This window comes from Wasmannia auropunctata, unplaced genomic scaffold (genome assembly GCF_000956235.1).
Source record: "Wasmannia auropunctata unplaced genomic scaffold, wasmannia.A_1.0 LD335047.1, whole genome shotgun sequence".
Classification (NCBI taxonomy): domain Eukaryota; kingdom Metazoa; phylum Arthropoda; class Insecta; order Hymenoptera; family Formicidae; genus Wasmannia; species Wasmannia auropunctata.
Window position 1 is genome coordinate 811,206 of NW_012027843.1, and position 27,966 is coordinate 839,171.

At 40.4% G+C, this 27,966-nt stretch overlaps 1 protein-coding gene across 5 annotated transcripts in view; it reads right to left on the reverse strand.

The window, feature by feature from the left end:
* Window positions 1–304: 304 nt before the first annotated feature.
* Window positions 305–27,966, reverse strand: part of LOC105457802 (putative polypeptide N-acetylgalactosaminyltransferase 9) — a 195,341-nt gene continuing 167,679 nt past the window's right edge. For 4 of the 5 annotated variants that reach the window (XM_011702681.1, XM_011702679.1, XM_011702682.1 and 1 more), the window contains 8 exons: window positions 23,325–23,494; window positions 17,928–18,241; window positions 17,432–17,630; window positions 16,859–17,028; window positions 15,472–15,600; window positions 8,523–8,633; window positions 3,746–3,874; window positions 305–3,574 (listed from right to left, as the gene is read on the reverse strand). In XM_011702681.1, coding sequence (XP_011700983.1) covers window positions 3,434–3,574; window positions 3,746–3,874; window positions 8,523–8,633; window positions 15,472–15,600; window positions 16,859–17,028; window positions 17,432–17,630; window positions 17,928–18,241; window positions 23,325–23,494 — 1,363 coding nt within the window. In that variant the 3' untranslated portion in view covers window positions 305–3,433. Of the gene's footprint in view, window positions 3,575–3,745; window positions 3,875–6,903; window positions 7,009–8,522; window positions 8,634–15,471; window positions 15,601–16,858; window positions 17,029–17,431; window positions 17,631–17,927; window positions 18,242–23,324; window positions 23,495–27,966 lie in introns of all 5 variants that reach the window. The other variant, XM_011702683.1, reaches the window with a different exon arrangement.

The following is a 27,966-nucleotide window of genomic DNA, read 5'->3' on the forward strand; positions in this document are numbered from 1 at the left end:
GGGCTAAGCGAAAGCGTACCACGTTCCATTTTCGCGCGGCGTTTCAGGTCCCGTATCAGAGACTCCTATTTATATGAGGAGGATTTATAGAAAGGGACTCCTTCTTTCGAAAATAAATCGCTTGGCGTACATCCACTAACGCAAAGGCACATTTCGTTGTACCTCCACATCGCATATTTTCCCGGTATATAACGTCACGGCAGGAATATTATAACGTACAAACGTAACGTACCTTACTTTAGGATACTAAGATTAAAATAGAAGAAATCACGGGGCAGGGTTTTTTTTTGCTAAAGACTATTAGTAACATAAAACAACATCGATTTATTCAACACAAATACTTGCACGTTATGATAGAGGTTTGTAGTAATGATATAATAATGATAATAATATTCATATATACACGAAATAAGGCACGTTTGATATTATATTAATTAAATGCGCGACGGGCGCGCCGTGCGCGGGAAACCATGCGTCTTTCCTCTTCCGATGATCGCGCGTTAGTCACGTTTATAATTACTATCAATTGTCTCTCTCCGTCCCTTACGATATGCAACGTCCTTACCAAATGTAGAAAATGTCGTATATATATATAATATATATATATAATTTGTATAAACGTCTTCGTCGACCTGCACTCGCGCTCGTTCGCGTCTGCTCGCGTCGGACCATTAGGAACGAATCGCGAGGCGGATTCTCGCATGCGAGATTATCCGCGACTTACACAATCACACTCCCTAAGCTATTCAACTCGTGTCTCGTGTCTCGCATTGGCAAAATTGCGGTTTCGAGAAACTCGATTAATCCTAAAATGAGAATCGCTAGTTAGTCGTGTCTAAATTAAAACACGCAATCGTACGCGGGCTTGCATTCGCCATTTCCTCTCTCTCTCTCTCTCTCTCTCTCTCTCTCTCTCTCTCTTTCTTTCTCTTTTCTCCTATGCGAAATTCTTATCCGCAATTAAACGTATTTAACGCATTCATACACCCACAGTTAATTACACGCGAAATCGCAAATTCAGGCGCGACGTGGTTCGCACCGTCGCGCGAGAAGTGCAGCCGCGCTAATTTTGCAAATTTTCATTGCGACTTCTGAACATATTCGACTGATTTTAACAGAGCTATGTACGCTTTTTCACAATTTCCGTTAAGAAAAAGTTCTATACGTGATATTTGAATTTTCTTCGCTACATTTCGCCGACATATGAAATTTTACAATTGTTATGCTCTTGAGTAATAAAAAAAGAAAAATAAAATAAAATTGCACCACATGATCAGATTTGTAGAAGAATTAACAATAATATAGATCAATATATAATTGTTAATTTTTTACGATTATCAATTTTACTGTTTTATTATGCATTTCCGCACATGTAATGATATTTATGATTTTATTGGCACGCAAAAATCATTTTTAAATCTGAATACCTTCTGGAGAACAGATGAAATCGTTAGACCACTAGTTTTAAATTAGACCATTCTCAGGCAAACACGTTATAAATTTTTTTAACACATAACTAACAGGTAAAGACTCGTTAATTTTAGATTTAAATTCTTACTTTTATACGAAGACTGTATTATGCGCGTCGATTCTTATCGAATTATCGCGCTCACATAGTGATATGTAGCTAAAATTATAAGAAACGAGTCACATATTTCCTTATAAAAGTGTACTCTTCATAAAGTATCTGCTAGCGAATTTACACGTACAACTGAACGACGATTCACGCTGATCGTGAATCGTTCGCAAAATGTCGAAAGCGAAGACGAATCCGCTTACGATTAATAACTCATACATGTTCACACACTTAGTAACATTCTTTTAAAGCTACTTAGGCGGTACTTACGTTCTCTGAACTGGCATCAAGACATTGTATCTTACAAGAATGTATTGTACAAACAGAATCAAACAATTCGCTCCCCGGAATGTTTCTCTCGCCCTCCTCCTCCGTTCGTTCCTAATTAAATCTACGCAAGTATTTAAATTAAACTAAAAAGAATATATATGTGTATATTTATATATACATATATTCTCTCTTGTTGTTACGCGAAACGTCGCCGTCATCGTCTCGGCGAGTCTGGAATGTAAAATTCAGCCTCCAAAGGGGCAGCAAGAAAGAGACTATGAGCGATCAACGAATGCCATTGCGGTTAATCGAATCGTCGATTAGCGATATGACGTTCAGCAATTATTTTAACATGAGAAATGACATTTAGTGATTGGTTGATATCATTGCATGCGTCTTCGAAATAAAATGGAGTGTAGAGCAAAATTGCTCGTGTCCCCCCCATTGGACGACAGCTTCATCTTCGAAATACTTCCCGAATACCGAGAAAAGCGTGATCGGGAATTAAAACTTGAAGGTAAAACCATCTCTGCTTATGTGCAGAGATGCATGCTATCTCGTGAGCCGTTGCGTGAGAACAATGCAGATTATTCAAACGCAACTTGCGTTAAAGGGAGCTCATAATTCTCCTCGCGTTTTTCCCTCGAACTCGCACATGGCACTCCAAGAGTTAAGCACGACTGAGCAGATATCGTCTAATACGATCTCGTGAAATCATTGTGGTACACGCAACCACACGTTTTCATTAACGGTAGTGCGTGTTCGGTATTTTAACAGAATCGGAGTTCGTCTCGGGTTGCAGCGAGCTTGGGATGGGAGTATTCGAAATTTGGCACTTGATTTTCCTAAAGAATAACGGCTGCGTTCAGACTGCGCCGAAGACATTTTGCAGTTTCGTTCTCCGTAAAATTGCCGTAACGCGGAGAGGGAAATAATTCGCTACTCGTCATTCAGACGAACAATCGACGATTCGGCCGCAAGAATCGACACGACGCGTCGCTCCCCTGTGATAGCATCGAGCATCCCGCTTCCCATTTCATTCCCACATGGAAGCGTGAATGATCAACGAACGAAAGTGACGATCGAGAGCTAATTCGATGGTCGATACGATCACGTTCGTCCACGACCACGTCCGAGCCAATCTCTCGTAATACTCTCAGTACTTAGGGCTACATGAAACTCAAATCAAAATCGGTTCGAGCGTCGGTACGCTCCGGAACTTATTCTAATTAAATGCAGTTTCTCGAGTACAAAATTCTCTAAGTGTATTGTCCTCGCAAACGTTTCGTTGCATCGAGCGATCTTCCGCTTTGTTTCACACATTTCGAGTTCGCCGCTGGAGAGGTCGATGGACGCTTTTGTTCTTGACACGTCGCTCCTCGAGGAAACGCGTGGAGTTTGAATAGGGTCCACCAATCGGTCCCGAGCGGCTCAGCCAGGAATCTTCGTGATTTCTTGCGGAATCCGCGAGATTTATCTGCCGAAGCGGGTCTTCGCGATCGAGTATCGTTTGCCTGGTAGCCAAGATCCGGCGCGCTCGGGACCGTGGCCGCGATTGTGCGAATGACGACGTGAGAAGGCGCGGTATCACAGCTTCGACGGATCATAATTCTCGAAGGACCATCTCTGTCTCGGGGCATTGGGCGAGCATTCCTCCATCACCAGTTGCTGCTTGCTCTCCGTAATCGCCAGACACTTGTCGCTGCTACCATGCCTGATGTGATTAGTCTGAAAACAGAAGTACGGGACGACCTTAGTTTTCTCTTGAGCTTCGGAGAATAGCAATTAAAAATAGCAATTTAAATCAAGGACTGAGAATTAATTTCGTAACAATATTTGCCAATTTCAAAATTCGCTCTCGTAGATTAACGAGAGAATGTTTCGAGGACGATGCATCACCTGAGGATTGTAGATCCATTGTTGATTCCCTTTACTGCCGTGGCAAGGATAGAGAATAACGTCGCTGCCGCTGTAGTCCAGGCACGACTCGTCTCGACGGATTTCGCCCGTCTTGCTGAGCATCCAGTACTGCGGCAAACAATCTCGATTAATAATATCTCTAGGAATCGCGGAACTTGCCTACGACCGGAAGAGATTTTGACAGCCGCCGCAAAGAAAAAAAGAAAAAAAAGAACAAGATTTTGCACGGACGATCAATCGGGGGAAGAGAAAATTACCTTTAATAAAAATTCACAATTAACACGTACGGGGATATTCTGCTGTTGCAAAAAAATATAAAAGAATTCGAATAAAACCTCGATAGTTAATATGTATATAAATTCCTCTCTCGATATTTTACAAAGCGCCTCGCGCCCGTATTATTGCAATCTGTCTCCGAAACAATGATATTCGCTGAATCGGGGATACGGGCAAAACGTACAAACCGCGGCAATGCAAAAACGTAAAATCGTTCGACCCACGCGTTTAATCTGTCGCATTGCGTGCTCGCGGGATGTGAAAATAAGCGTGGCGTATCCACCGTGGTGTATTATCGTGAGCGCGGCGCGACCGCGGGCGGACGCGGGATTTTCGCGGTGTTACAGGTATACCGACCCGATCGATTGCACGCGCCGCTTGTAAAATAACTTGTCCCGGGCGTTTGCGATCGTGCGCGAGCGAGCGAGCGAGCGTGTGCGACCAACAGTTATTTACCGCGGGCGATGCGCCGGTATGCACGAAGGCGGAGGCGCGCGTCAAAGCGATCCGGCGCCCGTAATGAGCGCCGGTCGGCCGATAATCGAGTCCGGTGGCCCTCGAAATTGCGCTTATCTAACCGGACGCCGCTCCGACCGTCGCTATTTGTGCAATTCCAGCTGCCTGGAATGGACAGCGGGCGCCAAGCCTCGAGCCGCGCGTGTCGCCCATGGAATATTCTTTTGTGCGATTCCGACTCGACGTGTCCGATCGTCGAAGCGAGAGGTTTAGAAATTCGTGCGGGCGTTTCAAGCGGCGAGAGTTCGTTAAAAAAAAAAAAGTTTTAAAAAAACACGAGCGACGGATAATGCGATAAATGAACAGCGCGAGGAACTTCTCGTGAATCTGCATATATTCGCGCGGTCCTAATTATCACTAATTTAATATAGCGAGCGGGCGCGGACTATGAATTGGGACTGCGGCTGTCAGAACCGTCGGGTCGACGATATAGTTGTTTTGAAGTGCTTTACAAGTATAATTAGAGGATAGTGGGTACGGGGGGGATAACGAGAAGCAAGCATTCACCGTACACATGTATCATCAAGCGTCGTTAGCCATGCACGACCCGCGTTCCATTCTGCCTGAAACTCTCACTCAAATCAGGATATATTATGTCACGTTTGTCGCGAAGTATAATGCAAGTGTGTTACGTGTTATCTAACGCACATCGCTTTGTTCCGTCTCGCATGCTTATCTCTACGCCGTAATCGCGTTACTATTCGCACACTGTGGAAGTAATCAGGAAATAAAAGAATTGGATTCGGAGAACGATCAACGGCGACGAGGAGTTTCGCGACGGATGCGTTTATCGGCGCGCATTGTGTGCACGGCAGTGGGCTTCGTAGTGAAGATTACAGCATGACAGCGATGTTTATATCATGATCCCCGAGCATGATGATAATTCTATATATACAGCAGAGAAATAGAGGGAAGAGGGAGAGAGAGAGAGAGAGAAATAGAGATATATGCATTGTAATGCTCCTGTAAACTGACCACCCGGCGACCGCAACCGGCTATCTCTCGCGATGCACTCGCCTTCCATCCGATGATACGATTATTCATCTTCCATCATCCGCGATCCACGACTGATCCCGAATCGCCGATGCGCATCCCAACGCTGCGTCGCTTTTCCCCACGTAGCACACACGGGGGTCGCGACTTTATCAGTGTCACACGGGCGACGACCGAAAGCGTAATTGCCGTGAAACCGCGGCTTAATTGCGACGGCAAACAGCTAAATTAAAGCAGCGCTTTACCGGGCTAAGCAAGCACCGTCGACTGATTGTGTTTTTGGTTGTAACCGGTCGCCACGGTTGTTAAACGCCGGCGTTTCGGTATTCGCGTATCGTATATATATGTACAAGCGTGCGTACCGCGGCGCTTGTAGGTGAAAGACCGGAAATACCTACGTACACGCATGTGTGTAGATGCGCGTTCTATTTCGTGTGTGCGGCCTTTAATAACAGACCGCGCGATCGACCGAACGAGTGCAAGAAACAAGATAAAGCGCGGATTTACGTGGTACGCTTGATTCCGCCGAGTGGCAAGCGTAAGCTTCGCTAAAAAAAAAAAATAAACGGAGGTCACTGATGAAATTACCGTCATTATTTTCCGCGCATATATTTAGCGTTGTTATCAACGCAGGCAAAAGCGATGAAAAAAAAAAGTTAAACAGTTATATACCTTTTTATTTATATATCACATTTATTTTTGCTATTTTATTGAACCGATTACCAAGCCTTCGTCTTGAGGGTTAAAGTTGCACGATAAAATATATCACACAAAAGATGAGATTTATTGCGAAAAGATGAAAAAAATAGATAGAATATTGTAAGAGCACCAAAGTGCATGCGTTTAGGCGATATTTGCACTTTGATGTTCTCACTCTTGATCGTGGATTATAGGGGGAGGGCCAAGTGTCGGTGATTAAATCTAAGCCTATACTATATCAATGTGAGAAATGATGATAACACGGTAAGAAATCGTGCCAAAAGGCGGCAATTGAGGTCATCTCACCGAGGAGCAGGAGAGACATGGATTGATGAGCACCTGCACCAGATTAGCGACGCCACTAATCGCCGTCGAAACGCAGGGCGATTAGTGCCAAGTTAGCGTGCACGCGAGCGCACATGCGTTCCAAGGATCAGCTTTTACAAGTCGCGTAGATTTACGACCCCGAAACCAGATATTACATCAGAGATACGCCCTGTCACCCATCCATCGATTAGGGAAGCTTCGATGGATTTAATATCATGAATGTACGTTAGTTACAAATTAATTTTAAATCACTCTTCAAATCATTGTTTTTTTTTTAGTGAATTTTTTAGTAAATTGCTGAAAATCAGACGGCTTTGCAAATGTACCTGATTGCCGCCTTGACGGTGGCAGGGATACATGCCCACTGGCTGATGCAGGTCTTCGGCTTTCCCTGACGAATCTATACACATTCCGCTAGTGACTTGTCGTATCTGCGTTAGAATTCAAGAGAAATACACACGGTTACTCTTGGCATGCGAAAAAAGACTCGATTATATCCAATAGAGCATCTCGTGCGAGAAACGCACGACCTTATCGTTCCTCGTCGTCTGTTCGAGAATATCCAAGCAGCCGGAAGCGCGAACACACATGGCATTGAACAAGCGCGGGTGCGATTAGGCACTCGGCCGTCATTGGGGAAATGATTATGGATCGATATCGACCGATGAGACGGAAACTCGATTTTCAAGTAATTTGGTATGTAGCTTCGATTAGCTTCGCAGTGGAATTACGGGGCGTACGCACATTTCGAAACGAACGATCCGTGCACGTTGTTTATTCACGCAGGATCATACGATAATAATTAGGCTAAATACCGGCAGTCTGCAGCGACTAATAGGCTCTGTCACTGTGCCGTGGCCGAAAGCCAAAACAATCGGTTTTCATACAGGACAATCGGAAAATTTCACGGGAACTAACTAGATGTTATTTTATAGTAGAAAAGTAAAAACGAATAGAATTAAATGAATTAAACACTGTACTGTAGAAACAAATTTTTATCGAGATAAATATTATAATACGAAAAGAATAGATCTGATAACGTATATTAAAAAGTAAAAAGCTATAAAAAACCAACAGTTCATTTAGTTGTATCATATGTGACATATATTTTCGAAATAATAATCAAATTTGCATAGTAATCGAAGTATTTTTGAAAACTATTAATGCAATTTGTAATATTAATAATTGTGTCTTCAAAGAATTTTAGATTTTAGAAATTTCTTTCGAATAGCGAATGGTTGCTCATGTCGAAATTTTTGGAACAAATATCTTTGAGCCACTCAACCAACCAAATTTTCGATTTTTGTATAATGTTAATTTATACAAATCTAGAATATTCATTTTGGCACTAATATATATGCTAATTAAAAATGACGGCTTTCTCAGGATTTTATTTGATTAATTTCATTCTATATTTGTTAACAAAATAATAGCTATTTAGTAACTTTCCGATTGTCATTTTGTATGTATTTTGAATAGCAGAATAATCGATTGCGTCTCAATACTGTAGGTATACTAAGCTATATTATACATAGTTCACCGTCACATTAAATTCTTTATTGATTTATACTCAATAATTCGATTAATAAATCAAATTAATCGAACTTTGATTACTCACAGAATTTTCTATTTCTATCATACGTATTATCAATTTTGACACCGCGGTGTAATAAAGCACGCCACTCTACAGTGGATATACTGCCGTAGCAAACATTCGATGTCTCGAAATATAGAGTCAAACACGTATGCACTTCCAAACGCCAGCGACAGCGTGGAGAACTTTTGAAGCCGTACGTAAAAATCACACCAAATTCAACAAAAATCGTGTTTCCATTTTGAACTTTGAGGACATACGACAGTTTCACACATCAAGCACGAGCAGGCATTTCACGGGGACAATGTGTTTTGTGGCCAAGGAAATTTTTCAGGCGGGTGTCTATTGTACCTGATTTCCACCCTGTCGATGACAGGGATATAGTCCGCACGGTTTGTGCAAATCGGCCTTGCGAGCGGGCGAGTCCAGACAGGTGTTACCGCCCTCGCCGAGATTTCGGACCTGTTTGTTATTGGTAATTTTTTCGGACATTAGCGTGTATCACCGTCGCACCGTTAGTAATAACCCAAGAATATATGTACATATTAATAAACAGATTACTGCGAAAGAAAGACGACGTCAACGACATGCCATTTGGACATTTCTGTTTAACATTTTTTGTCGTTTCCTCGACTTGACATTTCATCGTGGAACTTTGGAATTAAAATGAAGAATTATTCTCGATTGAATTAATTAAACGCGAATGAGTATTCAGTTCGAAATGTCAATGCAAAGTCGTTGACGCGCTCTGCTTTATTTTAAGATCGAAGTATAGAAATACACGTCGCCACATCGCTTTGGTACCTGTAAGGTAATATAATTGGATTAATAAGACCCCGTGCTATTTTTCTTTTAATCCGTGTGCCCCCGGTAACAAGCTTCGTTGGTTCGATCTCTCGCGAGAATTCGAATCTGTAACGGGGTATGAAAAGGCGAAAAAATCACGGTCCCCTCGTTGCGCAATCATCCTTTTTTTTTTATGCACAGATTCTGCGGCATGCCTGGAAAAGCGGGGACCGTGCAAACCGCGGATTGCGTTCTCCATTTTTCAAATAGACGGAAACAAATTGAAAATGAGGTCTGCTCGTATTTCGTTCGGTCCGACGCGTGTGTATTCGCGACCGAACCGTACGGTGTACGTGTGTTGCGCGCGCGCGCGCGCGTGTGTGTGTGTGTGTGTGTGTTGTGCACATGCAAGAGTCTATGTAATGTACGTGGAAACGTATGTACGTATGTGCGCGCATATGTGCCTGCGTGTAACAGCAGGTGCATTCAGTTATGGCGCTCGGTCAGCAGTCCTGATTTCGCTGCATGCAAGAATTCTGTGGTCGTTGCAGTTTCAACGTGAACATCTTTATTCCCTCCCCCTTTCCCCTCCCCATTCCCGTTCCACCCCTGTCCCTCGTCTTCATCCTCGTAGGAGTCGTCGTCGTTGTCGGCGTCCGACTCGTCGGCCGACTGGAATAAAAACTCGTGATTTATAACCGGGTATCCTGGAGGTCGATAAAATTTCCAAAGCTCCTGCTCCGCCGGCATTATTAAAGGCGGCTCGAAGGCTCTTAGTGAACTCGATGAGAAATGTGATCTGGTATTTAGACAACTTTACGATCCCAACTTAGAGCGTTGGAGTGCTCGGAGTAATGTAACACCGCGGGAAGAGTCACGTATTTCGGACAATTTCTGAATTTCATACCTCGTTATTCTATAATCCGAAGAATAAGGCGTCTCCTTCATTTTTGCCCCAGTAAATCTCTGCTTTCATCCATACGTGAGGAAAAAAAAAACATCTTATACGAACGTTAACGGCGATTTTTCAAGAATATTTCTGGAAAGATTACCTATAACAAGCGCGCCGCATGCAAAGAATATTACGCGAGTGCCTTATTAAAAATCATATCGTGGGATGTGGGATACGTCGATGCGAGAGATTGCAAGGGTTAAACAAAACCCGCTCGCCGCGTCGCGTTTTTATCATTCCACGCGGTTTTGCATAGGAAATCCATGCAGTTCGCGTAGAACGACTCAAAAATCGCGGCATACCCCCCGGAGAAATATACGCCCTCCCCGTGCACGTACGTAGAAACACGTGCATATCCGAAATTATTCACGTCGTGTACGATTTCTGGACCGTCGTAGAGCCGTGTGAACTATAAATCCGGTCATCCCTCTTCCTCCCGTACGATAGGAAGGCCGAGCGTGATTTAGCCGGTTCTCTCCGGAAGCAAATAAAAAGTAAAGGGAGAAGAGAGGGAGGCACACACAGTGAAGAGCGGCGGAGGTGAGAAATCCGGACGGAGGACAGGGTGAGAACATAAGTTTCGCTCGACGTAGGTACATTCGGAATTGTTATTTTGTGTGCGATGCGCAACAATGAAGTTCCGAAATTCGCGTCGCGTGGCACACCAGGTTATTGTGAAACTGCCGACGGCATTTCGAAAACGGCGATAACGTGGTAAAAAAATTCTGATTTTAAAATTTAAAAAACGTGGAATTTTTTAAATAAGCCGAATTATTTTGCTCGAAACACGTGCATTGTACCAGAATTACTGGTTCTATACAGACGAAAGTATTGATTATTTGAAAGCGTTACGAGTAAGTTCCGATACAATTGTCTCGCGTATCTTAGTATCAACATTTTGGAAATTATTAAAAAGCCTGAAATATAAAGATTCATATTGGATTAATAATAACCAAATAATTTACGCGAATCAAGCGATTGCAGGATCTCTGTACGTACTAAAATAAAGATGGAGCTCTACTATTCATGAATTGGACGAGAAAATCAGCTTACGCATACAAACGCGCATACTCTACTTTCCGAACAACGCGTGCTCGACAACAACTCTAGCAACAACTTAGAAGAACAAATGATTGCGTGCGGATAATCCGGGATCGGCAAAAACGATTCAGTGTTCCGGCACGCCCGCGCCGTGCAACTAAAGCAGCGAAAATTGTTATTTCGTGTGTGGCACGAACCGCATTCCAAAGTGCGCGGCCGCGTAAATGCTACTTCGCGAAAATGTCGGCCCATCTTTTATACATTCCTCCTTTTTCCGTCGCTTTTTCCGCGATGCTTCCTTTTAGTTTCCCTATTCCCGCCCGCTTCGTGAATGCCGGTGTCAGTGCGCTCGGACAGAGAAAGAAAAGAAGAGGGAGGGGAAAAAAAGAAGGAAAGAGGAAGAGAGAAATGCATTCCTTGCCTTATCCCGGGGAAAACGTGAGTGGATCGCAACAAACGACAAGGCAGGCATTGGGAATAGGAGGAAGGGAGGGATAGAAGGAAGTAAAAAGCGGCAGGGGAAAGGGGGATTGGTCGATGTAGTATTTGAGCTCCCGAACTATTTCGGATTCCGTTGCTTTTTATTATCATGTTCGATCGGAATATTGCCTTCGCATGGTGGAACGCGTGTACATACCGTGTGTCATGTCGGCACCGCCGTGAAATTGTGATTCGCGAGTACCGTGGTATGCCATGACCAGCGGCTTTTGTCTCGCGAGCAACGCGACGGACGGAGTGCCACAATTTGTGCGCGTGAATACGTGCGTGAATACGAAACACTAGGCGAACATATATCTCAATGCTAGTTCCGTTCTTCTCAACAAACATACCGTGCGCAAAATGAAACGCAATGAAATATGGAAACGCAGATCCGCCAATTTCTTAATTCCTTAATAATGTCACATATGTACCTACTGAAAATTATATAGAGAGCGAAAAAAATAGATGGTATAACCAAAGCAGAGTTTGATATTAATTTTATGTATATTTAAAATATTTCAATTTTAATTAATTTTCATTTTTATAGCGTGGAATATATGTATATTTTTTTCTAAATATATATTAAATATATATATATATATTTTTTCATGTTCTAAAAATAAGAATTAAATATTTTCCCACTTTTGTATATGACATAGAGCTAGTATTTACCTTTCGAATTATAGTTGTCGATAAATTAATCATTTTATGAATTGTCATTCTGTAAATCTTTGTCTATCGAGCCTATCGGACAAAATATTTGTCGCCAGATTAGTAGCTTTCCGTACTATTAAAAGTCAAAATATTTCCCCGATAACGGAGCAACGGGAGACGCGCGCTTGAAACTTACCCAGAATTTCCGGTACAGCGAACTTTAGTGCGCTCAGTTATCTTATACGGCGTGCGCGGAGATAGGCGCGGAGGACGAAGATGATCCTGATACGAGAAATTCAAGTGAAGTGTGAAGATAACGAGACGGGTCGGGATCGTGCACGGGCGTGAAAAAGAGACGGCCGAGGTGAGAAAGAGCGCGCACGGAGGGTAGACAGAGATAAATGAGGGTAAGGGGGATGGGCAGGAGCACGAAATATTTGAGTCGCGTGACACTGTGACGCCTGTAATGCAAGCCGAGGTTTAAACCCCCGCCGGGGAACGCTACGATTCTCTACACAGAGTTAGAAACAGGCGGGGATGGATGATAGAATGCATTATTCAATAACGCGATTAATCGACGACATGACCGAATGTCGTGTCGCGGAACACAACGAAATATCTGTGCGTAACAGAACGTTGAAATAATATATATATATATATAACGATAAAGAAAGAGATTATCAGAATTATGTAATAAATTTAACGAAATTAGATTTTATAAGGACATGGATGACGAACCGTTCGTCCATGAACAATATATCGTTGAAGGTAAATAAATTTAAATTTTATATTTTTACTGAGTTTCTGAAGTGACACGTCCTACTTGAGGTCCGTATTTTCTCTGAGAATAAAAGCTCCGAGGGAAAAAAAGGCTTTACGCTACAAGAGCGTTTTACTTTCTTCGCGACTGCGTTGAACATTGTGTTAAACACCGGTGCACCGGTTGCCAGGTTAATGCACTGTTGGCTTATGATAAAATTAAAGGAACAAAAGGAAATTGGGAGGAAAGTGAGAGAGGAAGAATGATGAAGTATGAAATATTCGTGTCGCGTGACGTTGCAATTTATCCGTCGGTGCAACGTCGTTAATACCGGTGCCTACGTACCGTGACTTTGTCACGGAGCGGCACGCTGCATGTGAAGAGAGTAACGTGTAACGATCCGCGTGGAAACGCAAGGTACACAAGCCGGGAAGTCGGATTTATCCCCTCCGACAACGTTTGCAATCATTTTGCAATTACGAATGCAGTGGAACGGCGGCGGAGTGACGCGAGGTGGCTAACGCGGTGAAAATAAATTGTGAAATAACTAACAGTCTGTACCCTGAATCGCGTACACATCGAAACGAATTGATTAATAAAACACGTCAACAATATCAGCGGCGACGAGACGCCGATAAAAGATTGATTAAACGCGCAGAAACGGTTACTGGGACTGGAAACAGCCGTGAATAAATCACGCGTGGATAAATGGCGCGGTGATATCAGTCGTGAATACATTTCTACATCTGCGACGAGAGGAGACCAGCTTTTATTACGCGCGGTACACACATTTATTATGTAACTTTTCGCTGGCATTAATAAAACAACGAACTTCTCTGCGTTCTAGTCTTCCCCTTCATTCACATACCTCACGAGCGAATGTGACGATTTGGCTCACCCGTAGAGACACGAGCAATCCCAATCGGTGACAATATCATCATGAGCAGATCCGCGACGAGATCCGACAATCATGGATTCCGCAATTATGGATGCAGCAAGACGGAATACAGCAAAAGGAGGAAGAGGAGGAGGAGGAGGAAGCGTGGGAAGGAGAGGGAGGAACAACACGACGGAAATAAATCTCCGCGTGATTGATCGTTCGCCATGAATCGCGCGCCCGGGCGATATTAATGCACTATCAGTCCTGACGGGTGCGCGCGGATGGCTCGCGTGTACCGCGCGTGTAGCTTTGACGAGTCTGTCGCTCGTCGCCTCTGCCCGATATTTATGCGCTCGTTTTTTCGCAGCAAAACGAGGGTTACGAGAAAAAAAAGCGTGGCAGACTCCGCCTGAAATTTTTCGCGCGCGTCGGAATATAACTGCGCGTTTGCTACATTCTCCTTCTTCTTCGTTCTCTCGTTCCTCTTTCCTTGTATATCGATGCGAATATGGAGCACGACAGCCGGCACAATCATGAAAGCGTAGTGTAACGGCACGGCATAGAGAACGAACTGATTCCCAATTGATTAATAAAGTCTCGCGACAGATAGATATCTTATTTATTATTTTTGCCTTCATTCAGAGACACATTTTAAAAGATTGAAGTACAATTAAAATCAATATCTTTCTTCGTGTTTTGAGAAACAAAATCAGCGCATTGATTAGAAAGAAAGATTTCTCGTTAATAAAATAATTTATGTTTCATGCTAATGTGTGGAAATATAATTACTTTTACTGATAAAAAGATAAATAAATGCCTGATTAAATTGTCTTGTATGTCTGATCATTTTCTGCTTATTTCACTTTTAATGCGATTACACTCGACTTTGATAAATTGTGTGTTTTTTTTTTTAAAGAAACATTGCGTTTAACATCAACATGAGACGAGGATCAGGTGCAATGAGGAGATGTTCGAGGAAAAATTTCTGAATCGCTTTTATAGAGAAGCGAAAGACAACTTCTTCTGTAAGAGCGTTTGCTTTGTAATCAAGTTGCACTGACAAAACCAGCCACGCTGCGTAGTCTGAGAATCCATAATACCGATCTATGGAAATCGATTTCCGATTGAATATCGGACAGGCCACCATTCGCGATCTGATCACGAGTGCCCCGACTACGATTCACATTGTTTCGCAATCAAAGCGGCATGTTTCCGGTGTCGCGAGCTCGTCAACATCGATCAACGCCCCTTACCGCTAATAGCTTTAAGCTCGAGGAAATATATGTAATTAATCGAAGAGAAAGATTTTATCGGGGCTCAAGTTTAATTTGCCGAAATTGTTTCAAATTTAAACATTTTCTATCGAAAAGCTAACTAAGAAGATATGAGGTGAAAAATATTACTTTTCATTATGTGCCAAAAATGTATCCTAGCAAATACCACGATGGAAAAGATATTCGTGGCTTATATAGAAAACAATATAAAGGGAGAATAATTCGACTCTTTTTCGGCAACTCTGTCTATCTAACTGACTACATTTCCTCTCACGAAGAGCCTTCGAATGTCGTAATCCGACACCTTGATGGATCAAAGCCACGACAATGTCGTTAAAGGAGGAACCGAGTCGTTCCCTCGTCGTTTCCGCTTTTCCTTCCTTCATTCCAGTCGGCGGTATTTCTCGAGCCGCGTAATGTCAGCAGCCGCTAAAAAAAAAAGCGTTCAAGAGGAGAATGTGGAGTAGTCTTACCTCTCCGGAGGCGACCGCCTCGCCCGGAATGAAGAGTTCCGGGTAAACGTTGTCCAGGTACCACTTGAACGACTTGCACCCCAGTTTCTTCCTTAGAGCTTTCCGCTCCGATATGTCGCCGTAGTTCCCCTACAAAAGTTCAGTGTGCAGTCGGATAATGCTTACAACAAGATGAAAATCATGCAAATATTCAAATAGAAATAAAGATTCATGAATTCATCAATAAAGAATCATAAATATAAAATGTAAAATAAGATTAAAAATACAAAGATACTGATTTAAAAATTTATAACACAAAAATTAAAATAGGAAAGATAATTAAAAAATAATTATCAATTAACAATAAATCGGGATAAAGTAAATTTATAAAACATCGGACGTTCATATTTGCTAGAAGATATTAAGAATTTTTTGCTATATTTGAAATCACACAATAAATCACAAAACAAGAGAATGATAATATGCAATCTGATCTCTTTATAATAATTATTATTTTTCTAGATAATAAAATGTTTTATCATATAGTTTTATTATATTCGTTTAACATTAGACTGTCTTGAAAACTCGTGTCTAACTCTACCATTGATGTTACTACTGCAAGCGTACCTGCGCCTAAGGATAGGGGTAAACAGAGAGCGATTTATCTCATTATATTATGAAGCCATCCATGAGGACGACATCCTCGATGGATTCGATCATTACATAGAGCGACGTGCTTACGGAAGCGATTTATTCTCTACGCTTCGATTTATCTCGCCGATTGGATCTCGGCAGGAGAGCAGGGGCGGACAAGCATCAAGGATAAATGACAGATCGTTATAGAGGGGGACGAAAGAAATGTCCTTCAGGAGAGCGAGGACATGCGCGCGAGCCTTAAGGGCACTTGGCACGTTTATGACCCTTTTTTACGACGAGTCTTGGTCTACGATCCTCTCCATCATCATCGGCCACCTTTATCGTTATCCTTCATCTCGACCAACCCATTCAGCCAATGTTTACGAGAAACTTGGATTAAAGAAACATAATCGATAGCTCACCGATGCACGCCGTGGCAAGAAACGGGATCTTTACCTCACACGATCGAAGATAATCTATCATTAATTATTTACTCTGCGACAGAGAGTGTGTGTTAAAACTCGATACAATTTCGAAAGGATTTTTTTCTAATTATGCCTGCGTCTTTATATTACAAATACGTTGCTCTATCTTTCGTTTACGCGAATATTCAATTTACATTCGATCATGTAAAATCGTCTCTCATTTTATTTTCTGATTCGAATCTATGTTGATCTACGATAACGCGCTACTTTGATTGCTCCCCCGTTGCATTTTCACAAGGGGTCGTATACGGTAGGAAAGTTATACACGCGACGATGCAAGTACTCACCTTGTCGTGACCTATCCTCTGATAGTAGTACTTGGCGTACTCGTCCAGCCACACTTCGCTCAGCCTTATGCTGTTCCTCTTGAGCACGTTCACGCCGTTGCGCCACTTGTAAGGCGAACGTTTCCTGAAGATGTGACCCACGTGCGAGCACGGCACAATTTCCAGGGTGCCTGCGAGCGCGTCGAGTTATTGGATTAACGTTGGTTTTCGTTCGATTGTACGTTCTACGTTTGTACGTTGCCAGCTAATTTAAGAATTGCGTACGTAGATGCAAAGTGCGAATGTGAAAGTAAGCAAACAAAAAATATTAAATATTATTTATAAAATATAAAATATAAAATATAAAGTATAAAATATAAATGCGCGCGGGTAATTTTTTCAAAATATAAAATAACAAAAATATAATACAAAAGAAAACAATTCGCATTTCGCATCGAGAAAATTAAAAATAGATGATAAATTTTTGTGTGTTATACTAGAAAGAGGATGCAGTGGTTTGGAACTTCAGTTTTCTAAATTACAGGGAGAACAAGAATTTTTTTTTTTTAATGTTTTACCCGTACACACGCTTACCTCCGCACATCCAGGTTTTAAATGATAATTCAAGATTCTCGCCGCCCCAGATGTCGAAGCCACTGTCGTACGTGCCGATACGTTCAAAGAAGGCTCGATCTATCGAAAAGAGGCCGCCAGCCATCGTTGGTGACCAAACGGGTTCGGCCGCGTTTTTGTGTCTCTTTTTCTCCCTCTCGGGCACCGCTTGCCAATTGAACTTGTTAACAAATGTTAATGTATATCAGAAATCCGCCCGCAAATGAGCTCTCGTGACATTCATAAATTACTACAAATTAATTTTATAAAAAATATGCAAAACCATTTCATTATAATCGAATCCCATAAAATAACTTCTAAATTACGATACATCAATTTCTTCCCCTCCGCGTAAATAATTTAATTAGTCTGCTGTCATGCTGTCGTGTACAAAAATCAATTGCATTCCGCCAAGACAGACGTATTCTCTACCGTTTCCCGATGTGTCGCAAGAGAGCGGCGTGAAGATTTCGTTTACCTGGAGATTCCAATCGAATCCACCGACATTTACACCGCTCGAGTCGCGCCAGTGGTATTCCAGGGTGGAGTCGTCTATAACATCGATCACCGGACAAACTACCGTCGTCGGATCGCGCGCGATCCGATCCAGAAGAGGTTCCAGCCAGCCCTCCGTACACTCGCAATGGCTGTCCAGATACGTGAGTACCGGAGCCTTGGCCGCCGCGGCGCCTAACAGGCGCGCCCTGATAAGGCCCTCTCGTTTATTCGCCCTGATAATTCTCACTTTCGGATAATTCATCATATAGTCCTCCAACTGACGCTTGAGATGAGCTGTGAAATGATTAGATTTTTTTTGTCATTTCGTCACCATTTAGTGCGACAAAGCATCGAAATAAACAAAATGTCGCGGTGCATAAATGTCATTAATATATAAATAAAAACATATATTTTTAATCTTATTAACTGAAACATTTCTGCATATACTTATTTATTCTACATTATATTCTCCGTTATATTGTAATTAAATAAATGCAGTATTTGTCACATCGTCCAATATTAATTTTGAATTAGTATTTTACATACTTTTCGTAGGATGTGTCGGCGTTTAATATTAAACGGTTGCGCATAATTCATGGCGTAATCTCGTAATACGTGACGCAGCGTTATTGACGGAACTTGTCGTCTTTAATATCAGGATTTGCTCGAATATTAATCTCGCGGGACCTGCGGGTTTTGTCTCAATACTGTTGTTTGCTAGACTTCTTTGCCGATTTACAATATATAAGTTGCCCGCAAGATCTATGCTTCAACGAAGGATAAATGCAACAATAAAGCCAATGTACCCGTTTCTCTAGGTTTCTCTAACGTCGATTACGTCCTTAATGTCAGATTACGGTTTATTTACGATGTCATTCGCAAGCTGTTGCGGCAACAACAATCACCCTGCCCGTCGTAGATTTATCTCCTATTTACAATCAATTTCATCGTATGCTAAATAGAAACAACAATAATCCTGTATAGTTTTCCCTATATTATACATATATATATTTTTTTTTCTTTCAACGTTGAAGAAAAAATTGTGTTATTTCCAAAAATTTTGAAAACCGCTCAGGTTATTTTGATAAAACTTGAAACATATAAAGTGTTATCAAAATAACCCGAGTGGTTTTCGAAATTTTTGGGAATAAACGAAATTTTTCTTTCAACACTTTGACACTTTGTATTTTTGAAACTAAACCGTTTCAGACATATATATATAATCATATAAATTTTTCGTCTTAAATTTGTATGAGAAATCACTCCTTAAAATCTTTCATATTACTTAGTATCCATTCTCTGTGTGTGTTATTAACATTTTATTGTCGATCTGGTAAAAAAAAGTAGCCACGATAACTGCTTATAGTTCTAATAAAGATTGTGTACGTCAGATTAATCCTTAATCCGCCATTAAAGTATCCTAACGATCGCATATAAAAAGAAGAGATAGTTTATAAACTTTATATTTGAAGACCTGTTTAGCCGGAAAATAATAGGTATAACTTCATCAAATTGCAATAAGTATAAGCTATTATTAAGCCTGATTAAGAAAAAAATTTATCGTCACAGCATTTTTTTCATTTTCTTTAATCTTTATCTCATTCAAATACACATAAATTCTGATTAAAAAAAAAAGTATGATACCGTTATTGCCACTGAAAGATCTTTAATGCCACTTGTACGGATATTTTGAGGCCCCGATCTGTTATCTCGCGTTATTTCTAACAAACGCAGGCGAGATGTAAATTTATGACATCTATCCGCCTACAGTTACAGATCGCTGGGCAGCAATTAGCAGATATTCGTGATTTATTCTCCGTTAGGATGGCTTTATGAGGGACCGTGCCACTAATCCTAAGCCTCTGCCCTGTAAGCTTGGTTAACTATGGATAGTATAATGGGATTCCACGGATCAGCGTGTTTCGTGCAAGCGCAATGATTACCGGACGAGACGCCGGCTTGATTTTATGCACCCTTTGGTCGGGCCGCGCGCCTGATGAGCTTTAATACAAAATCGTCATGCTCGACGTATTCCCGTTTCCATCCCGCTATCTCCGACTATTTCGTATCGATTCGTGAAAAGAATTTCTTCGTGCTTCGCGTCGAGAAAAATACAGGGATCGTTGTACAGGGATCTCGCAGGGGTAGTCACGAATCGAGAAAATGTTCCTCTTGAAAGTACACCGAACTTGAACGAGGCGCGCTACGTACTCTCGTTAGTCCCACTCGAACGAGAAGAGATGGACCGTAAGAGATCAGAGGTCAGACATTTAATGCACGCGCAACAGGGGTGCGCGCGCGCGCGCGCGCACGGAATCCGCGCGCATTCCAAACCGAATTAATTTCTAATGAATTCCTCGAACACACAGAGGCACGCATAAACCAGCCCTGGCCATTATTGCAGATTTCATTATGACTTTGCTGAGTGCACTATATGAGGCGTAGATAATGGAAACGCTCAAAGAGTCTGCACCAGTCTGTCGCCGTCGAGGGTGCTCATAATTAACTCTGTAATCCCCGTCGCCCAATCCCCTATATAGAACCTAATTATCGCGCGTACGTTTTGCCAAGAAGGGCTAAAGTCTACGCTGTGATATTCATTATCTATAACTTTCTTGCGGGCTTTATTAATTGTTGAATTCATTTTAATCTACTCTGCGCGTTTTGCAGGCGCGAATGAAGAGATAATTCTTTAAAATGTACTAAAAAAATTATATGATACTATAATATAATCCATATAATTGAAAGGAAATATACAGCGATAAAGCGTCAATAGTAAAAAAGTAATTATATAATAATAATAACTTCATTGCGCGCCTCTGCCAGGGTTACAAGTAAAAGTATGAATACATTTGAGTAGATGAGGTGCCAGATGTTAAGGTATTACACCCAATAGGCGGGGCAGCAACTAAGAAGCTGATTTGAAGCCGTACTCGAAATTTACAAAAATTACATAATGTTTGTATAAGCTGTACAATGATTAACGAGATAGAATATATGTAATAAAAAGAGACGTATTAACATATAGTACCGATTTCAAATGATCAGCTGATGCTAAGCAGTTCGGAAATTGATATATTACAAAATAAATTATTTGAAAAGAAACATTTGAAAAGTTGTTTAGCCTATATTTGAGTTTAAAATAATATGAGCAAAGAGCAAAAGTAGCTAGTCATAATGCAAGGTAACTTTTAAACGTGGAGAATTGAGACAGCGAGCAAATGGTAGGTGAGAGGGCATTAAAAAATTTTAATACGGTATAGGAGAAGGCTCCTTGAAATTTTGTACGATGAGGTTGTACATACGATGAATATAAAGACTCTCGTGAATTATACAGGTCGCAATCTCAAATTAAAAGCTTGTATAAATTCATTTACCGTTTGCATTTTTTAAATATCTTTGCAAAGAAGAAAACGCACGTATAAGGCTCTGTTATAATCTCCTTCTATGATAAAGTAATCAGTTGTCTGTTAATAGCACATAGAAAGCTGTCCAGGAGATCGCTGGAGCAAGTGATTATGTTTATAGGTTTAACTTCCGGCCGGGACGAGGGCTTATCGTGAGCTTTTAATAAAGATTGCAGCAACCATCCTGGCTATACTGCTTTCCCGAACCCAGCTTAATCTCAGACACCCTTTCTCTCGGGATTTTTATGTTCATCCGCCTGTATTATGCGGTAGAAATCCACGACTACCGATTACCCTTACCCATGATGATACGACGATTAAACCGAAAAGTAATATAATATTTTCAGTTCAGGACGCAAACCTTCATCTGTTTCAGAATTGATATTTTTTATCGACGGTGACGGTGTGTATTTTTTAAATATAACTAACGCTTGTAAATAGTTTATACAACTATAATTTCTTTTTTTTGCTAACAGTGTGATTCCAGTTCTACTAGTTCCGTAATTTAGATTTCGATTTAGTGGCCGTTGTATGAACGTCAGTTTATTCGAAAACATGCAACTACGTTCAAGCTATAATTGCCTTTTTGCATCCAAACAATGCGTACGGGCGTACATATTTGTTTCGTCCGCATTTGCGAAATTGCGTGCTTGATATATTTCTATATCAACTTCACGTACGTGCCTTCAGGCAAGAAACATGTATTCCGACAGATAAACACGAATAATTACAAACACAGTTTTTCAAGTTAATGTAGATATCAAAATTTGGACATATTTTTTTCGACGAAGGTGTGTGTGTGTGTAAGACTTCTCGTTGAAAGATATAAGAACAGCTTCATAAACATTTTTTCTTCTTCAAAATTTTTTCTAAAGAAAATTTGGCAACTCAAAAAATTTAAAATTTAGAAATAAAATAAAATACATATGAATCTAACTATCACAAATACTAATTTTTTTGATTGATAATTTATTTTATAATTTTTAAGATATTAATAGAAATAATATGTGGAAAGTCTTTTAGATTTTCTTTGATAAAGTGTTTTCAACTTTAGAATTGAAACAGATATATCAGTCAAAACAGAAAAATTACTACGTAATTATAGATTCACATGTACTTTATTTCTCCAAAGTTTCAGACTTTTAGAAATTTTCGGTTTGCCAAACTTTTTCCTTCTAAGTACTCCCCATACTTGTAATTTTCAGGTACAATATAGTAGCGCCGCCCACACGCCCGATTTCGGGAAACGAGAACAAGTGGGGACGTTAAACTTATAGAGAGCCGTGCAGCGCGCAGAGTTTGTATGAACCTCTCGTAATTTTCAGGGTGTCTGTAAAGCAGGCTGAGAGTTTCTCTTCTATTCACGTCGCGGCGGCACACAGTGGAGAGATGGATCGCAATTAATCGATCTATCGCGAAACTACGAAACACTGTCGCGATAACGAATCACCGCACTGAATGGAGACGCGGTTGCACGAGCAAGTACGCGAATATAATGGCTCGCGGTTTCCGTTCTCGCTTTCTGTGCTTACAAACTCTCCGCGCTGGCGTTCGAGGATTTTTCATCGCTCGGCGATGAGAGCTGCACGAGGATTTATAACGCTACGGAAACGATATGCTATTCCGCTTCGATCGCGCATAGAAGATATTTCGTTTTGAATCCAAAATACGTGTGCGGTTCCAGCGATAACGCGAGAGTATCTCGTCCACTTTTCGTTTTATTCAGAAGAAATACTTTAAATATATCACACGCTATGCGTTAAAGATACAATTTACGTACCAATTTTCTCTGATAAGCATTCGCATAAATTACTTCTCGCAATTTTCCGGTATCAAAAATAAAGTTGAAATCTGTTTTAAACCACGTATTAAGAAAAGTAAAGTCTGTTGTGCGTTTGTTATTACAAAATCAACAATTTTAAACAATTTTAGACGGTAACTTTTACTGTTATGGTAGAAAAAAAACTTACGCATGTCGGAGAAGTCATCGACCAGAATGATTTCCTGTATGAGATGCTCCGGCGATCTATCCAGCACGGAGTGCACTGTACGCAGCAACACGGACCAAGCTTCATTATGGAAGCAGATAATTACCGCTGTAGGCGGAAGGTCCGTCAAGTATCTACCAGGCTCCTTACACCTATAACAAAAAGCATGAAAACGATCGTTAAATAAACCGTTAACTCGTGCTGCAGAGAAAAATCGTTATTGCTGTAAAAATTGTATTTTCTTGCACAAATGTTACTAACATTACGAGGTAAAATCAAAATATCGTATATTGCGCTTCATGGTGAAATATAGATATTGTTCACGTTTCGCTAATAATGTTAACTTGGGATAGCGGATTGCGCGACTGTTTGCGGAACAATCACGTGCAGTGTGCATCAATACTGCGGCCGAATCGAGTTCTTGATCTGTAGACCGCAACAGGGATGATTACGGCGAAACCGATAATATGTACGAGAAGATATGTCAGGAAAATACGGTAATACGATTAAAGGGGTAGGGAATGTTCGCAAACTAAACGCCCACGAGGTGTACGCTCCTCCGAAGCTCACCGCAAAATGAATTCCAGGGATGCAGGGATTGCGACTTCCGGACCTAGTTAATGTACGAATACACACAGTTGGTCGCAGACACACCGCCGCAGTTTACGGATACGGCAAATAAAATGTGCGCTTTCTTCATACCATCGCAATATTCGCGAGAGCTCGCGCGCGTCTCTGCGCATTAACGTGTCCCCGTCAAAAATTCTATATGCGCGCCGTATTTATTCAATATTTACTCTGCTCCACTCTACTCGCGATTTCATAGTCTCGTAACGCATTTAATAACGCGAATACATTTCGCGATGCAATGGATGTCTCCGTAATTAGCTCCACTATAAATACGCATGTATTCCACCCATGAGATAATTATCATATATTAATTCAAAGTATTCGTTTGTAATTAGCGCATTATACTGCAGCCGAGAATAAGTACATTGTACACGTTACGATCGCGCGCGCGTGTTGCGTACTAATGAAGCGATTATGAGAAGTGCCATTCAATAACGGCCATTACTATGATTACCATCTGTGAATAATTTCAATTAACAGCTGCCAGCACACGCACCGCTCACGAAACGTATTGTTTGCCAAATTTCCGATTTATCCTTCCTGGTGTATCGAAGCGAATATCTACTCGTGTACGGAATCCCTTCGTAATCAGTTTCCATGTCGGATTGGAGGCGTTTGTGTCAGATAAAACGTAAAATTTAACCTAGCCACATATATTTGCACGCCTGTATTTTCTCACAGGAATATTTTCTCGTTGCAAAAACAACTTTATACAAACATAATATAAATTTCAGTCAATATGAGGGACAGTAAGAAAATGATAGGTAACATAGTTGAACAACAGATTCGTAAACAACGATGAGTCAAATCAAATAAAGAAGAAGAGAAACTTATTTCTTAAGAATAGTCAACATTTTTTAGCAGACAATGTATAAAGAGAAGCTAGAGATTACTGAAATATATTTTAAAGCTCTACAATAGAAATATAAGCGATGTAGAAAAAAATAACTGTTTTACATTTACATTTCTACAGCTGCCATATAATTTCATATTATCCGAAATAAATGCTTAATAAATTCTATATAATAATAATAGACGTGTCATATTGAATTTTACATGATGCCACGAGCATTTACGTAAAACATAATTCGTTTTTATCAATGTTTGTAATAAATTGAACTACGTTACAATTACGTAATAACATGTAAGACATGTCACATGATACGTAATTAAAATTTTTTACAGCGTGATGGGAAGCAACGTATTATAATGTTACAATAAAATACTAAAAGAGAGTCTTCTCTTATAAAAACAGAGCAATTTAATTCCTCTGTCTCAGATGACTGCTGTATCTGATCACAAATTCATCAAAGATAACGGCGCACATTATATTAAAATTAAATTAATAAAATTAGAATGAATACTGATTTAAATAAAGGTTTTATGGTGACAGAAGAAAACCAGAATCGTTTATCTCAAAGAATATGATTTGCATAATTTTAGCGCAAACAACCAATCAAATATTAATATCATTTTTAGTTTACTTTTATGACGCTTTTATTAATAGGTTATAAAGTGACCTACTGATAAACTATTTATGACAACTGTAGATACGATATAACTATACAGATATAACTGTATAGTTACAAAATATAAATAAATATGGAAATTAGAATATATATTTGCAATCGACTCAAAGATAAATATTATATTATAATTCCATAGAATGATATTTAATTTTCATTATAAATTGTATTTATATAAATTATGTAAGTTTATTTTATTATATTATAAAATATGCATATAATTTTATAAACAATTTTACATTGTTGAAATAAACATTTAACTATAGGAAATAACTTTTTTCAGATGAATTACTATTAAAAGTTAATGCAACTTGGACATGTACAATCTATTTCTAAATGTTTTAAATGAATAAAAAATATATAATACAATTCATTGATTTGCAGAATATTCAAATTTTTATAATAATAAAATGTAATATAATGTTAATTAAAAAGACTCTAGTTTATTTTGCTTTTCATGTATATTCTCTAAAATAACATTTTATCAATGTAAAATTCCTATGTTATCGTTGATTGCGTATCTGATGCACCTTAACCATACATCAGATAAGCTTTTGACTAGAAAAGCAAAAGAGGCTCGCAAATGCGGGAGCTGAATCAACGCTATTTGCATTTGCATTCCTCTCATTCCGCATTAGTTTGTGTACTCAATTTTAGCAGTAAAGCGAAGCCGGCGAAATTCTCATTTTCAAATGCGGAGCACTTGCGTTTTTAATTTCCAACATTGTCGGTAATAAATCTCGCAGTAATAACGGCTTCCACGGAGAAAATTCTGGTCGCGGTTTGTCATTATTATCGCACATAATTCTTGCAGCAATAACAGGGGTTTCTTAATCTCCTATCCTATAAGTCATTTTTAATCATGTTATGAGCAACGATACTCGTTACGTTGTACCCTTAATATAATTTTATATAATTTATATTAAAAAAATGTAATAATATATGGACTACTTGATAAATGACTTACTCGTAACTGATCCATGCAAAATTTTTCCGGCTTGTTAGAAAAAAATCCGCACATGTAAATTATTAATTCATAATGCTATAGTTGCTATTCAATTAAACAAATCTAAAATCGTAATCTTTCGTTTAAACGTTTATTATTACAACAACATTTAATTTATATAACAAAATTAATCATTTTATTAGCTAGGATGTGGGAAGAATCTATCAATGCGTATTTATGCTGCTCGCACAGCTTGAAAGTAAATCATAGCAATATCGTCACAGTCGTATTAATATCGCGAAAGCGCGCGGCCGCGAATATAAATCGCGCGCGCGGCACGGCTCGAACAAAGTGGGAAATCGCTTAAGCCAGTAAACGCATCGATCGTTTCCAGTCGATTGACGTTCAACAGCGATATCCTCTTTCCCGTCGACAAAAGAGACTCCATTGTTGAACGGCGTTCGGGATGGGTACCTCGAAATCAGCCACGGATATCGAATGAGAAGCGGCTCCTTCGCGCGTTCAGCACATTCGGCGATCACCCTTACCGCCCCTTTATCGCCCCTGCCTCGCTCGTTCCCTCCCCCCATCTCCCTGTCATCCCAATCGCCTAAACCCCGCGAGGCGTTGCACTCGATCAAACGCGTCACGTTTCATGCTGCATCCCTCCATTCGCCGGGCCCGCATTCCGGATACGTGGAATTCTATTTGCAAGTCTCTTCGCCGTAGGCGATTTTCGCCTACGGGGGATCTTGGCTTGTCTTCGTTCGCGGAAATTGAAGAAATAGGCGCGCGCGAAGTGAGTGAAAGTCAAATACCGTGCTGGAAGTGAGTGCGCGAGCACCGAGCTTCGGGGAAACGATGTTGCGCCGCGAGAAGAGAATCTAGGTATTTCTCGCGTCCAAACCCTTCCTTTGTGAGCGCAGGCTCTTATTTCCAATAAATCCTAATGAGAACATTCTTGGCGATCGCGTGACGAAGTTAAGTCAAATGTTTTGTTCAATTAAAATTCAAATGCGATAAATTATTGTGACCTTCTAGTGTTGAATCACTATTAAAAGTTAATAAGGCTTGGGAAAATACAATCTGTTTCTCGAGTTTCAAAGGAACTGAAAGCGCCTTATAATGGAATTTATTGATCAGTATATCCAAGTTTTCATCTCTCATCTCCTTTTGCCCCGATACCGCAATAAAATGCAAGGAAAACGTCTTAAAACTCGCAAGGCTATCAGAAAATGCAAAATGAGATGTACAATCTAATTTAGTTTCCCCCCGTAATTATATCTTTAAAGAAAAACTTTTACGCGGGTAGCGCTGCAAAATATCTGTTTCAGCGTTTCGCTGAAAGATAAATGAAAGTTTCGTGAAGCTAATTGCGGCTTTTACGAGCATCTTTCTTGCCTTTCAAGAATCGTTTGTCTACGGATCTTCAGATTATGTTGCAGCATCCAACGTCGACATTCCTTACAAATGTTTCCACATTTTTTTCATTTTCTTAACTGCACTTACACATGTTATTCAA